Genomic DNA, 16,159 nt, shown 5'->3' on the forward strand with positions numbered 1-16,159 from the left:
GGTGCTTTAAGAGGGGAAAAAATCTCCTTGGCTGTCTAAACACTATTGATCCCTGCTTGGGAGTCGCAGCAGAAGTGTAGAAAGGGCGTGGATGAATTGAAATTTCATTTCCGACAACTTGTTCCTGTTATTTTTACCCTTTTGGACGGGGAGAAACACGTTGCTGCGGCTTCAGTCAATGTGGTCGATAGCTCCACTGAGAAACTCAACACGGCTTCTGCCAGAGGTTTGGCAATGAGACATGATGTTGGATCTGGAGTGTACAGAAACGGAAGGATGCTGGTGAAAAGCACAAGGTCTTAGCAAATGGTTTGGAGCTCACTCTGACCTACAGGGAGCTGTGGCTTTGGAGAAAAGGATTACAGAGACAACAACATTCCTGTTTGGGAAAAGGCCCCGAGCGGTCTCCTAAGAAGCTTCGTGGTTACCGGTGCCCTGCCTCAGACTCTTGGCTGGCTTTCTGTAACAAGCAAAAGAGAGATCCTCTGGAGCCAATGCTAAATTTCAGGCCTCAAAGAGGAGCATTATGTTGAGCTCTTACAGGAGGTTGCTCATTACCGTCCAGAAAAGCACTGATGCAGAAACTGGAGCTGCAGGCCCGCAGGGAATGAGTGGACGGCACTGGGCGTTCAAGGGCACACATCTGCAGCCAGGGGCCTCAGGAAGCACTCCCACCCCGTCAGCACGCTGAGTAGATATGGTTTGGTGCCAACAGCACCGGCTTTGTTCTTAACTTTTATGAGATGTTCAAAGAATACAGGAGAGAACCAGGCTCCTTCTTCCTAATGGCAACATCTGGCATTTATGTAGCCATGCACCTTTGATCCTTCAGGATCCCAAAGCGCTTTACAACCTGCTACAGTGCTAATGGCCACAGCAACCCTCTTACAGTAAATGCAGCCAAATATTCCCCACATTGGTTCCCTCTTCTCAATTTTGCAGTGTATAGAACAGTTCTCCATTCTGGAAGAGGAAAGATTCCAGTTTGGATCTCAAGCACCTCTTTTGCTGGTCATTTTTACAGTTTGTTGGGTACTGTTTCCCCACACACACCTCATTTCTTTTTAACTAAAAATACTTCATAACCATTCTTAATAAACAGTGCTTCGTTTACATTTCCAATTATTTTATAGGCCCCTTTCTGCTCCTATCCCCATCCCTCCCATTCCAGAGAAACATGGAAATGCTCTTCTCTCCTGGGAGCCAAGAATCTGCATTGTGGATGAGGTTGCAAATTCAGTCACAATAAACAGAATTAAGAAAAACTGAGCTGGCATTTGACAGAAATTGTAAAATGACACTCAGAAATGTTGCTCTTGTGGAAATTACTGATATTAAAATATAAATCAGTGTCTTGTGTTTCCCGTAGCACCAGGGGCTCTATTAGGTTATGCAGTTTGATTGCTGAGCTGAACCTAAGAGACTAGGCAGTTCGGTGCGGAAGTTATCCCAAAGTATTTAACCCCTCTCCTGCTGGAGAGCAGGCATCTGAAGCAAATGCCAGTTGAAAATATCGCCTCCAAAAGGCCTTGGCTTTTTCATTGAATGCTTTGAAATTCTGGGAAGAGGCAAGTGGGGTAACATGGGGAGAGTAGGTAAAGGAATTTAGAAAATCCTTTCTCAAGGCAAGAATCTTACTGCACAGTACCAGGAAGAAGACAGCCTGGGGCAACTCAAAAAGCAGAATCTATGCTAAAGAGGGTAAAGGGAAAAAAAAAACATTAAAAATTTTTTAACCTTACCCCTGTTTTATATGTGATTTCTTTAATCCTCATCACAACCCTGCAAGGGAGATACTATTACTCCAGTTTTTCTCAAGTGAGAAAACTGAGACTCAGAGATGTTAATTTGCCCAAGGTCATAGAACTTGAGTCAAAATAGGAAGCCTGACTCCATAGAGAAGTGGCTGGGGCAAGGAAAATACAAGATGAGCCTGGAGCGGTGTGTGATGCCAAAAAGCAAGGAAGTACTCAAGAAAGGACAGGGACTTGTTGACAGGACACGGGAACCAGACTGAAAGAGCTCCCAGGGCTCCCAGGTGGCTCAGTCAGTTAAGTGTCCGACTTTGGCTCAGGTCGTGATCTCACAGTTTGTGAGTTTGAGCCCCACATCAGGCTCTGTGCTGACAGCTCAGAGCCTGGAACCTGCTTTGGATTCTGTATCTCCCTCTCTCTCTGCTTCTCCCTGCTCACACGCTCTCTCTCAAAAATAAATAAAGATTTTTTAAAAAAATTTTTTAAAAGAAAGAGCTCCCAATGGCCGAAGTTGGACCATTTGAGCAACAAAATAAATAATAGATCATAACCCATGAAATAAAATATATAGCCATGAGTTTATATGGATGTAAATAAATAAATAATTAAATGGGGGAAAGGGGAATTCCGATGAATAAATGTAGAAGGAATAAAGGAAATATAAAATCCCTATTACAACACTATAGCAATAATCGTTGCAAGCAAGATCAGCCTTGCTAAAAATAGTGGGTGAGAGTTTCAGGAAAAAACAAAACAGGATATTTATGTACTCTCAAAGTATCTCCCCCATCTTAAAAAGTTATTAATTATAATGGGGAAAATAGTATAAATGGATAGTGGATGAACTCAGTAGACACCAGCATAACCAAATGACCAAGGTTGACATCATGAGTAATAAGGCATATTGACATTCTGTAAGATACTAACATTGGGAAGCCAGAGAAAGGATACATAGGAACTCTGTCAACTATTTTTGCAACTTTCTGGAAATCTATTATTATTTCAGAAAGGTCCTATGTTCCTCATCTTTCACCAGAGTAGACCACAGCCACTCTTGTGGAGAGACAAAGCAAATCACAAATAACCATAATAAAGGCAGGTTGTGTTGTGTTAAAAGAAGTACAGATAAAGTTCTTTAAGAGTATGAGGGGTTACCTACCTGGCAAGGCTGCTGTAGGATTAACTCTGTTATTTTATGTTTATAACAGTGCCTACACATGACATATAGCAGTTGGCATACAAATGTTAATATTACATGTGGCTGGAGGGAAGATGACAGAAATGGCAGTTGAGTTGGGGCTTGAAGGTGTGTGATTTTTGGACAAGCAGAAAGAAGATTTCTCATTTATAAATAAAGATACTAAGCAATCAGGTGGGAGAGTTTTTGCCATGTCAGTCAATCATAATGGCAACCAAGATTAGAAGAGTGTGTACTTCAAAAGAGGAAATTTTACTAAATGGCATGGAAATACTACTGGTGTCAGTAGGAGGATAGAGTATGTCACTCTCTTCCCCACTCTGGATCCCCCTACTCCACACATCAAGAGGAAAAAAAGAATGAATGAAGGCAGGGTTACCTGCATGGCTCAGTCGGTTAAATGGCCAACTCTTGGTTTCATCTCAGGTCATGATTTCACGGTCATGAGATGGAGCCCTGTGTTGGGCTCCCTCCCTCTCTGCCCCTCCCCCACCCCTCTAAAAATAAATAAACTTAAAAAAAAAAAACAGTGAAAACAAAGAGCTGATATATCAAGAGAAAACCGAGTCAAGAAAACCACTATCAAGGAAAGGAAGAAGCATCTGTGGATAAAAGCTGGTCCATAATGAAATGGGGGTTCCAAACTATACAGTAGAAGCAACTTGTGGAGGTGCTAAAAATGGGGAGTGAGTTGTAGAAAGGTATCTCTGAGAGGATCATAAATAAGGATACTTTGTCCACTTATTTGCATTAGATTCCGCTGAATGAAACGAAAAAGTCCAAAGTGACTTAAGAAAGAAATTGTACTCTCTCTCCAGGCCTAGTATGGTGGTTTCACACCATTCAGGGGCTTAGGCACTTTCTGTTCTGTCTCTGTGACCATTTCCTCATGTTCCAAATGGCTGCTGGGTTAAATCAGGAAGGAGGAGGGGGCAAAGAGCTGGGCAGTACTACTAATTAAGAAGAGTTTCTGGGGGTGCCCGGGTGGCTCAGTTGGTTCAGCGTCTGGCTCTTGGTTTCAGCTCAGGTCATGTCTCACGGTTCGTGGGTTCGGGCCCCACATGCTCGGGAGTCTCTGTGTGTCCCTCTCTCTGCCCCACCCCTGATCTCTCTCTGTCTCTCCCTCAAAAATAAAAAATAAAAACTTAAAAAAAGAAGAAGAAGAAGAGTTTCTGGAAGCTTCCCACAGTATTTCCTCTTACATCTCAGTGACTAAAACTTAGACATGCAGCCAGACCTAGCTCCAAGAGAGTCTGGGGTAGGTAGTCTTTTATTTATTTTTATTTTAAGTGTAGTTAACATACAGTGTCATATTAGTTTCAGATGTACAATATACTGATTCAATAATTCCATGTATTACGCAGTCATCAAGTTAAGTGCACTCCTTTTTTTTTTAATGTTTTATTTATGTTTTGAGACAGAGACAGCACAAATGGGGAAGGGGCAGAGAGAGAGGGGGAAGGAGGATCCAAAGCTGACAGGCTGAGCCGACCCACTGAAAGCAGCAAGCCTGATGCGGGCCTCAAACCCACGCACTTTGAGATCTTGACCTGGGCCAAAGTCAGACACTCAACCAGCTGAGCCACCCAGGCACCCCAAGATAAGTGCACTCTTAATGCCCTTTCATCTGTTTCACCCATCCTCCCACCCGCCTTCCCTGGTAACCATCTGTTTGTGCTGTATAGTTAAGAGTCTGTTTTTTGGTTTGTCTCTTTTTTTTCCCTTTGTTCATTTCATAGACTTTTAGATGAGCACATAGACACCCAACAAAATTAGGGTTCTGTTACTGAGGAAAAGAAGAAGTATGAATATTGGAATAGGCAACTGATAGCCTCTGTGAAAAGTACCAAAGAAGGGGCACCTGGATGGCTCAGTCGGTTGAACATCTGACTCTTGATTTTGACTCAGGTCATGATCAAAGGGTCGTGGGATCAAGCCCCATGTGAGTCTCCACACTGAACATAAGCTTAAGATTCTCTCTTGCCCTCTGCCCCTTCCCCTTCTTGCACTCTCTCTCTTTAAAATTAAAAGAATAAATGTTTTAATTGAAAAACCTGGGGCTCCTGGATGGTTTAGTTGGTTAAGCATCTGACTCTTGATTTTGGCTTGGGTCATGATATCACAGTTCATGGGCATGAGCCCCTTGTGGGGCTCTGTGCTGACAGTATAGAGCCTACTTGTGATTATCTGTCTCCCTCTTTCTCCCTCTTTCTCCCTCTTTCTCTCTCTCTGCCCCTCCACTGCTTCCGTGTGCTCTCTCTCTCTCACAATAAATAAACTTTTTTTTTTAAGTACCAAAGAAGAGACCCATGGGGAGAGAATTTCACCTGTGACAGTGAGGCTGATAAATCCTGGAACACCTTCTCTTGTTCCTCCTGGACCCTCATTTCTTCTGCCATTACAAAGTCTCCTTCTGGGAAGACCCAACTAACCATGTTTCCTCTCCAGGAAAGCCTTGGTCCTGGGGTTGGACTATGACTCAATTGGTGACATTGGTGTCAGGTCCCTACTCACTAAGTTATGGTGCAGAACCTGAAACCCTGGCAAAACCATCTCCAGCATCATCTCCTCCTGCCATCTTCCCCTATCAGATATGCCCTTACATGGTCAGGGATTTTTCTCTTTGTATCCAAAGAGGCAAACTCTGTTCATGCCAAGCCTCTGCAAGTTATGGCTCCATCCATGCATTCTGGGTAGAAATAATTGATTGTACAAGGAACATTCCTACCAATTCATGGTGCTCACATATTTTTTGAAAATAGAGGAAATATTGGGGTGCCTGGGTGGCTCAGTTGGTTAAGCATCAGACTTTGGCTCAGGTCATGATCTCACAGTTTGTGAGTTTGAGCCCTGCTTCAGGCTCTGTGCTGACAGCTCAGAGCCTGGAGCCTGCTTCAGATTCTGTGTCTCCTCTCACTCTCCCCCTCCCCTGCTCATGCTCAGTCTCTCTCTCTCTCTCTCTCTCTCTCTCTCTCCCTCTGTCTCTCTGTCTCTCTCAAAAATAAATAAACATTTTTAAAAACATTTTTAAAAAATAGATGAAATATTGAACATCATCTCATTATTTCAATAATTAAGAGCCCTAGGATTCATCATACCTTTTACATTAGTAGGAGGTGGAACATTGGAGAAAAATATAAAACCCAGCAAGAATAAAGGAGAGACTTATGGCTGAGTGTAGGTAAATATACTCGTTTTGATTAACCCCCAAGGATAACTTTAACTTTATTTTTAAAACTCATTTTCGGGGCGCCTGGGTGGCGCAGTCGGTTAAGCGTCCGACTTCAGCCAGGTCACGATCTCGCGGTCCGTGAGTTCGAGCCCCGCGTCAGGCTCTGGGCTGATGGCTCAGAGCCTGGAGCCTGTTTCCGATTCTGTGTCTCCCTCTCTCTCTGCCCCTTCCCCGTTCATGCTCTGTCTCTCTCTGTCCCAAAAATAAATAAAAAACGTTGAAAAAAAAAATTAAAAAAAAAAAAAAAACTCATTTTCTTCCTGACACACAGCACTCTATAAGCTTAATGTGTAAAGCATAATGACTTGATTTACATATATTGTGAAGTGATTACCATGGTTAGTTAAGATCATCTAAAAAAAAAAAAAAAGATTTTTTCCTTGTAATGAAAACTCTTAGGATTTACTCTCAACTTTCAAATAGACCATACAGCAATGTTAACTATAGTCATCATGTTGTACATTACATCCCCCATTCTTATTTACCTTATAACTGGAAGTTTGGTTTTCTAAGGCTTGTAGTCCATCCATATACCCAGGGAGTACTAGTTCCTTGGGGAGAAAGCCAGCATCAGCAATCTGTGGTTATGGCATTTGTGTAACCTCATGAGGGTAGATGGTGTATGAAATACTAACATATGTTTCCCATCCTGCTTGCTCAACCTGTATTTCATTGAACTCATTCACTTGTACTCTTTTTCCTTCCTCTCCCAAAACCAAAACAAAGCCTCTCTGAATTAGGAAAGAGGAAGGAGAGGGGAATTTGAGCATAAGCAAGAGAATTAGACTCTGGTGAGATTGATGAGGTGGGAAAGAGCTGGGGAAACAATAGAACCCCAGATAGGTTTAGCAAAGCAGGGGCCAAAGAGACTTTTGATCAATACCAGGAATGGGAGGCAGGAAAGTGAGCAAAACCTTAGGATCCTATCCCCTTCATCTTAACACCTTTCCCGACAAAATGTAGAGTGATGTTAGGACAGGTCTAATAAGAGAAATCCTGAGACCAATCTCGTGTGTGTGTGTGTGTGTGTGTGTGTGTGTGTGTGTGTCTGTCTATTTTTCTCTATGCATTAGGAACATCCTTGGAAAATGAAACAGGACCAGCAGCCCCAAAGCCCACAGTATGAGGAAGATTCAATAAATCCAGCCTGTTGACCAGGACACTGTTAGCACACTCAATCTGGGAGAGATGTCCATGACCATGGACCAGAGCCACCTCTGATGCCAGACTCCAACCTAGGACCCCAGAATTTAGGTGTACTCTGAAGAGGAGGTAAAGAGGTGGAGGGAGATGCGAACTGATTTATTTTTAACCTGAAAATGATGGCACTTTCTCAGAAATAACTAAGATGCTGTTTCTGCCATTTGTTGGAATGAGGCTCAGTAACCAGGTTGAATAATAAAAAAAGTTACTTTTTCTTTACACATCTGAGTTCATACGTGCTAAACTAGTGACTCATGTGAGGTACAGTGCTAGGTGTTTCTTGAGAATCTGGAAGGTGCTCTGAGTGTGAGCTGAGGCCAGCCAGGAAGCACAAAACATCACTGGATACTCTGAGTTTCTGGTTTCACTAAAATTGTTTGTTTGTTTGTTTGTTTGTTTGTTTGTTTGTTTTTCTGGTCATAGCCGTCATGAAGAGAAGGCCTGCTGGGGCAGGGGGGAAGAGGGCAGGACTTTTGAATACAAGAAAGCAATTCCCTGGGCAGATGCAGCAGAATTGGATGTGCCAGTGGAAGAGATGAGGCATGAAGAAGTGGCGATTTCAAAAGAGATACAGAAGACATAGATTGAGGCTTTGAAAAGAGAGAATACATTCAAGTCCTTGGCCCAGAGATCTGTACCCACAGGTCAGGTAGGGAGCCCTCCCTCCATTATGAGTTCTGTCCTCTACAAAATACTGGTCCAGCCACACTCCTCAGAGAGCACTGTGAAGGTTCCACACGATCATTTTATAAAGCATTTGAGGCTCCTTCAAAGCACTCTTCCTTACCCATCTGGCAAACATTACTGTCAAATGCACTGAAAATTTATCATATAACCCTTCCATTTTTTTCACCATAAGCAATTCCAAATTGCCCACTGCTGTTGTTAATGACTCACAGGATTCCCATGTCTCCTTCATGGAGACACACAACTTAGTTCTCTCTTTCTTTTCTTCTAACTTACTTTACTTAGTGAAGTCCAATATCTTTTCATGTAAATATGAGGCCCTATGCCTTACACTTCTCCTTCCAAACATTCTTGGCCCTTGCAGCTAGTTGTGTAACTCCATAGTTGACAAAACCATCACAATCTAGACAGTCGTTTCTGTCCTTGGGATAAGAGTTCATTTGATTTAAGAGTCATCTCCAGACCATCCTGCAGGTCTTCCTGTAGAGGAATATTTTTTTTTATATTTATGTATTTATTTTGAGAGAGAGAGAGAGCAGGGGAGGGGCAGAGAGAGGGAGAGAGAGAATCCCAAGCATGCTCCGTGCTTGCAGTGCAGAGCCCGATGCAGGGCTTGATCTTGTGAACTGTGAGATCATGACCTGAGCTGAAATGAAGAGTTGGACACTTAACCAACTGAACCACCCAGACACCCCTGCCTGTAGAGGAATACTATTCTCCAGGATATATTTGTTCCATTCCAACTTTTGTGTGATGCTTAGGCTGGTTATACTAAAGAAACATGTGCATCATGGTAGAACATTGAATCAGTAAACCTTAGAGACAATGGTCATTTAATTCAACCCCCCAACCTCAGTTTATAGAGCCAGAAACAAAGCCTCAGATAGATGAGTGCCTTTCATTCCAAAGACCATTCCTTGACATGGGTGCTAAACTAGGTTTAGAAGCTTGGTGGCCCAGAGCCTTGTTTAGTGTTTTTATGCCACATTACTTTTAATCTTCTAGTTTAAATGTTTATGTCCCCCCCTCAACTCATGTGTTGAAATTCTAATTCCCAAAATGATGGTATTAGGAAGTGGGGACTTTGGGATTTGATTAGGTCATGAGATGGATTAGTTCCCTTCTAAAAGAGACTCCACATAGGTCCCTTGCCCTTTTAGCCATGTAAAGTTACAGGAAACACACACACACACACACACACACACACACACACACACACAGCTGTCTCTGAAGAAGGTCATCACCAAACACCTAACTTGCTGGGGACTTGGTCAAGGATCTCTCAGCCTTCAGAACTGTGAGAAATTTCTGTTGTTTATAAGCTACCCTGTTTGTGATACTTTGTTACAGCAGTCCATCTGGCTAAGATGCCTAGTGTGGACATCATTTGTGATGGACACCAATACTTCCTTTAGGGGATAAAGGAAGAAGTTAGGCATGACCACGTGACTTGTTTTGGCCAATGAAATGTGAGCCGAAGTGAAGTGTGTCACTTCCACTCTAAGACCCTGTATGTTACCCCTCTGCTGCCATGGCAACAGGCAACATACTAGATGACAGAGGTTCTACCAGCTGAGGACAATGAGGAACAGCCCCAGCTGACTCATAAAGGGCGTGTAGCACAGTGAGAAGTAAACTTTCATGGTTTTAAGTCACTGAAATTTGGGGGCTGTCTGTCACTGCAGCATCACCTGGCCTCTCCCTACTGGGGAAGCCTGAGCTACACCCCCACTCCCATGATGCACTTCTGTGCACGAAGACTAAAGAGGGTAAACAATGCAGCATATCAGAATACAACCCCATAAAACATTCCAAATTCCATGTCTCACCAGCATTCTTTCTTCCTCTTGGCTTATATTAGGGGTAGGGAATGTGGTTCATTACAAAGAATGAGTCTTTTGATAGCTTCTCATTCTTGGAACTATTCTGCAGGTAAGTGCCTGGCGGAAATCTCCTTTAGTCTTAGAATGAAAAACATGATAAATTGGATTATTTTAATAAGTCAGTTCGTTATGACCTCAAACACATTATCCTGTAGTTATGCACACACATGTGCAAAAATCTTTGGTTTTCTTTGAAGCTTTTTATATAGATAATTCTCAGCACTCTATGATCATAGTTTTTACATAACTTTATAAGCACCAACATACAGTAACTTGATGCTTTGAAAAAACCACATCATCAGATATCTCCAAATTAATAGTTATAAGTTAATGACAGCTCCTCATGGAGTAGTAAGACAGCCTGTGTGACCTTGGGTAAGTCACTTAGCCTCTCTGGACTTCAGTTTCCTCCTCTGTAAAACAAGGATAGTGGGGTTATCCTGAGAATGAAGTTGGGTTGTGCACATTCTGTCTGGTTCATAATTAGTGCATAATGTTAACTATATTTGAGCCATTGAATAGTGAGAAATCTAGAAAGTAAGATCTCAATACTTTTGCTTTCCAAGAAACTATGAATTAAGAAACTCTTTGGCCCACCAAGTGTTGGTTCTGGGGGAAACCTGTAAATCCTTGGTCCTGTCTTTCTGGTAAAGGTTTTAACACGCTTTTGAAAACACAGATGGGCAGACAAGTAGGTATTGCTAACAGTTCGGGAAATTTTTCCAGGCTCCCTGCTGAGAGCACACATCCAGATGGGAAAACCTTTAAAGGGCCAGGCTTATTTCGATTTTTGCCATCTTAAATTCTTGGACTTTTGCAGGTTTATAACAAAGCTCAGAAAATGCTAAAGCTTAAAGAAGAATTGAGAGGTGCCAAGGAAATGAAAGATGAGGTAAGGCTCCTAACTCTTCTACACACATGGAGTCGAACCTTTGTTACAATTAAATTCAAGTTTCATGACCCCAAACTCCAGTAATAAGCATCCCAAAATATCACAGAGATGTAGGCAGCAGACCATAGCATTTAAGAGCCCAGACTTGAACAAAGTGGATTGTGGTCCACATCTACTAGCACTATAATATTGGGCATGTTACTTACCCTCTCTGAGCTTCCTTCCCCTTACTTAGAAAATATGAATAATTAGCACCCTTTTCAAAGGCTTGCTGTGAGGTTTGAGTAAGATACTGTGTGTAAAACACCACATAAGAAGTGTTTAATAGATCTTAACTATTGTTGCCAACGTTGTTCTTTATCTGGAATGGTATGGAAATGGAGTGTTCTAATTAGTCTAATATTTTGGCCAAACTGTGTTTACCTATTCCCTCACTTGTTCCAGAAAGCTTTTAAGGCGGATGTTTAGGTTAGCATAGGATTGTCCCACATGACTTATGCTTTTAACAGACCTTCTTCTAATGAACACTTTCCTGCTGCATTACTGCAGGAAGCTGTACAGAATTTGCTGCATATTCTTCAGGGAACAAGGATCTGGCATGGATTTTCTAGAAGGGCATTTCTTCATTCAACTTATATCCTTGGCCCGCCTTAGATGTGCCAGGCATAGTTCTAGGGGGTGAGCATAAAGCAGTGAACAAAATAGAGAAATATCCTTGTTCTTGTGGAGCTTACTCTCTAGTGAAATAATTTGTCCAAGGGTATGATGGAGAAAAGTATGTAGCAATGGCCCAAGTGCCATAAAAATCAGCCCATATTCCATAGGTGGCTGACCTCTGTCATATGCCATGTGTATCCTAAACCATATATTTATGTAGTGTGCCAATTTTTAAAGAACTTAGAACACAATAAAATTATACTCATTCTTCACTAGATGAATAAAATTGGTTCCAAAATTTTTGCTCACAGGCAAAACTTTGTATAAGTGCCCATTAATTCCCATTATAAGTAATCAAAATCTGCAATGTTTCTATTGAGGGAAATGTAAACTCAGGAATACAGTTAGTAAGATTGATAACAGTGCTTGAAATTACTGTATATGACTGTAAACTCTACTATTACATAGTAAAATGCTTCATTCCTGAAGCAATGATAATTTTAAAACATAATTCTCACTAGAAATTTATACATATTGAATGGTAGTCATGGTTTCCATTGTTTGTTAAATATTTGTCTTTATCCTCAGGTAAAAAACATAATTTCCCAAAGATGATGACCTTTATGGTATCGTTGGTTGACTCCAAAATTACTCTGGAATCCACCACCCGAGGTTTCTTGTTTGAGTGCCAAATCCTTCATAGAATGCTGCCATCTTAAATCTTTGTAATGCTCTTGACTTCTGAGACTACTTCTGAATCACAGGCTTCAGTTTCACATCAGCTTCCCCCAAAAAGAAGCATGAAACCATTTGTCACTACTTTGAAGTCTAGAGCAAAATTTCTTCTGAGCTTTTGAAATATATGTTCGAGAAGACATGCCCTTTGAAAAAGACCCATTTAATCAATACAGAAGATTTGCTTCAGTAAATAATCTGTTTTCCAATAACTATCAGGATTGCAACTGCAGTACCAGCCCTCACCATTTTGCCTGTGGTTGGTAGCTGCTGCTGATGTCATATGCCTTCAAATGGTGACCAGGTTCCAACCTTGTATAAGTAAAACCAGGGTGTATAAATGCATGGCTTATGAGTGAAAACTCACCCAGCAGCAGAGGCTTGTGATTTCAGCCATCGTTAATGACTTCAGATCTAGGGCAGGATCAGATGGTGCCTGCAGGTCAGCATTATGACTCTCAGTTCCTCTCATGCCCCAGTACTGGTTACAGAGCTTTGATTGATGAAATGTCAGATTAAATCAATTCCTCCCACATATTGATACTCAAAAGGCATCTGCCTGGAATTTAGCCTTCATAAAGTAGATAGGATTAGAAATAGTGTACAGTGACCTCTGTGCAAGATATTAGCAAGAAATTAAGTTTCCTGGAACCTCAGAAACACTTGCATTTCTGGAGTTCTGAGGTGAGCACTTCCTCTTCTTACAACTGCCTACAGTAAAAATCTTTTGTTGTTCATGGGAGTCAGCTCTTTGCTCTCCTAGCATTTCCACACCTGTTCTGATGAATAAAAACCCCTGTATGATTTTGACTTTCAGAGTGAATGGTTAGGGGTTTCTTTGTTTGGTTTTTTGGGTTTTTTTTTTTAGAGAGAGTGAGTGGGGGAGAAGGGCAGAGGGAGGGAGAGAGAGAAAGAGAAAGAATTAAACAGGCTCCACACTCAGTACAGAGCCTAACTTGAGAGAGAGAGAGAGAAAAGGAGAGAGAGAATTAAGAAGGCTCCACGCTCAGTATGGAGCCCGACTTGGGGCTCAATCCCATGACCCTAGGATCATGACTTGAGCTGAAACTAAGAGTCGGACACTCAACCGAATGAGCCACACAGACGCCCCTAGTTTTGATTTCAAAAGCAAATTTCATTTGACATCCAACAAAACTCATTTGTTATTCAGTTGGTTTGCAGAATCCTCTAAGAATTATTTATTCCAAACCTCTTGTTTTCTGAATGAAGAAATTGCCTCAGACACTCTCAGTCAAAGCTAATGTCCAAATTAGATGAGATCATCTACATTAAAGATCCATTTCTGAAGTCCTGTTGGTGCATTAGAATGGTGGCAAGCAGGTCTTCTGCTCAGAAGACATCTAAAAGTAGAGGGAGAGGGGTTTTTTATTGGCCTGACAAAGAGAAGGCATTTAGCTTTTAAGTTGGAGAAGCTCAAGTTGTATATCACTGCTACTTTGTTAATGAGTCCACAGTGTGCCAGGCTCCATATGGAACAATTCGGTGACATGGTCCTCACCTTAAGATGCGTATATTCAGCATTAAAGCAAGAGTATGGGGCACGTGACACTTCTATAAAGCAGGCATTGTATTGTCGCCTAATCTGCTCATAGATGCCAAAGAAAGAGTCCTGTGGCAACAGGGGGAGAAGATCCCTAGGGTCTCAATCCCCAGAGAGCCTCTATTCCCTATTCCCAGTGTGGCAGCAATGAGAAAAGGAATTTAAAGAACTGGAATCAAACTTCTGCTCCAGGTCGAGTCAAGGATTTTTTCTAGTTAGAAAACAGTGTCCATACACCATTTTTTTTTTTTAACTGCTCTGCACACATTCTCTTAAGAGAGTCCCTGGTAAATTGTTGTAATGGTAATTACATGCTTGGGGCAGTTGACATCCACTGTTATTTTTCTGAAAGTGAGGAACGAGGGACAGGAGCAAGAGAGGAAGAGAGAGAGTTTTGAGATAATGAAATCCTTTTAATGACAGAGCCATGCCGTTAACCTAATTAAACTGTAAAGTGGTAAAAAAAAAAAAAATCCAGGTACTAAATGGAAATGAAGAAATAAATCAGCTGAGACAGCAGCACTTCTGGGAAACCTTCTGAATTCCGAATACTCTGACATTGTGGTATCCGATTCTCGTGGTTATCCTCTGGCCCCCCTCGGCCTTGTGCAGAGGTGTCTTAAACTGACCTGTCCAGTAAGGCTTGATTTATGATGTCCATATCAGGTCTCCAGCTCCCCTGGGGATGAGTGTTATGTAGCTCATGTATTTAAGAAGCCAGAGCAATCAGTGGGGTATGGTGGCAGATCACTGGCTACAGGGTCAGGAGAGCAGACCTCTCCTCATTCTGCTGCCAACCAGCTATGAGACCCTGGGCACTGTCGTTTGGATCACTTTACCATTTTTGTGCACCCATGGCTTCTGTATGCTTTTGTACCTGAAACGCTCTTAGAAGAATTGCCCTTGGGCTATTGGGGTCACTTTGCTCATAAGAGCAGAGAGCTGGAAGTCCTTGGGAGATTATATCCCATGGGGCAGCCTTTAGCCATTGACTGGCTGATAATGAGTCTAACAGCCCAGCTTTTGCAACTAATCAGGACAAACTCCCGAGGTGTAACTTACGCTCCAGAGTTCCCTGTGGGATCAGGCAAAAGCTACTGCCTTGAGAACTTTGTCTGAAATAGTGCCCTTCCTTGGTTTCTTCCTCTTTTCCTGTCTTGCTTCCTTCACTTCCTGGTTGATTTCTCTTGGGAGTGTTTCTTTAATAGATGCTGGGAATCCTTGCCTAAGAGCCTGCTTTGGATAATCATGTACCATAAAAGTACCGGACTCAGTTCCAACATCTAAAACTCAGAAGTGGTAGTGCCTATCCTCTTGAGTGTTATGAAAAGTCTGCACGGTGACAGGACTAAAGCGCTGGATAGGTTCACAAAGGGCTTCTTCCTAATTTCTTTCTATACCGTTGCCACCCACAACAGTGAGAGTGGACGGTGGCATCCTAGTGTGATGGAGCACACACTTTCTTACCACAGCTCTACACCCCCGACTCCACCCAAGTTACTAGGCTCCGCACACTTTACTTTGATCTCTATCATTAATTTCCATTCTGACCTAGCTGTAATTAGCTAATTTTTTTCACTCGTAATCAAAGACAGATTATTTTATGCAACCAGCCCAGGGATTTTACTTTTATTCTCATTGGTGTACATCTCCACAGAATAGCACTCAGTTTACAGGTGAAGGACGTCTGTTGGATTAGTGGGTAGAAGAGAAAGTTAAAACACTTCAGAATCCACATCAACTCCATCACTGATTCACTATAGTCCTGACAAGTTCATTTGACATCTCACTATGTTCATTTCATCAGTGGCAGAACCATTAATATTTATAGACCATCTGCGAGGTGCCTGGAATTATTCTAGGCACTGACTTCCTCTTGAAAAACAGAGGAAGTGTCTGTGATGTACCCACAGCAGTGGGTGAAGATTAATTAATGTAAATAAGTAATTGTCTGAATAATGCAGAGCACTCAGACACCTCGCAAATGGATACTGTGTAAATGTTACACTGGATGAGTAATAACAGCTAAGAGTTGATGGACAAATTTCCAGCAAATTTAAAGTCTCTGTCAACCAGTTAAGTGAACGAAAGTAAGCATTTTCTTGATAGTTTATAATTAATGCTCATGTTTTTTCTGACTGCCTAGATGGGGGAGAGAGACCGAGAAGTGAGCGGCCTGAACAGCAAGCTCTTGAGCCTGCAAGTTGACATCAAAAATCTGCATGATGTCTGCAAGAGACAGGGGAAGACCTTGCAGGAGAACCAACTCTGTGTGGAGGAGGCAATGATGAGTAGCAACCGCGTAAGGGATTCAGCAGCTACTACCCACCTCTGCTCCCTCAACTTCCACCTCTGCT

General features: G+C 42.0%; 1 protein-coding gene across 8 annotated transcripts in view; it reads left to right on the forward strand.

Moving 5' to 3' along the window:
• The first annotated feature begins 7,262 nt into the window (after positions 1–7,262).
• PMFBP1 (polyamine modulated factor 1 binding protein 1) overlaps positions 7,263–16,159 on the forward strand; it is a 51,069-nt gene continuing 42,172 nt past the window's right edge. For 2 of the 8 annotated variants that reach the window (XM_058707882.1, XM_058707881.1), the window contains exons 1-3: positions 9,714–10,006; positions 10,778–10,849; positions 15,949–16,104. In XM_058707882.1, coding sequence (XP_058563865.1) covers positions 10,799–10,849; positions 15,949–16,104 — 207 coding nt within the window. In that variant the 5' untranslated portion in view covers positions 9,714–10,006; positions 10,778–10,798. Of the gene's footprint in view, positions 7,457–7,890; positions 8,037–9,709; positions 10,007–10,777; positions 10,850–15,948; positions 16,105–16,159 lie in introns of those variants that run through there. The other 6 variants (XM_058707880.1, XM_058707879.1, XM_058707878.1 and 3 more) reach the window with 5 other exon arrangements.

This window comes from Neofelis nebulosa, chromosome 17, assembly GCF_028018385.1.
Source record: "Neofelis nebulosa isolate mNeoNeb1 chromosome 17, mNeoNeb1.pri, whole genome shotgun sequence".
Lineage (NCBI taxonomy): Eukaryota > Metazoa > Chordata > Mammalia > Carnivora > Felidae > Neofelis > Neofelis nebulosa.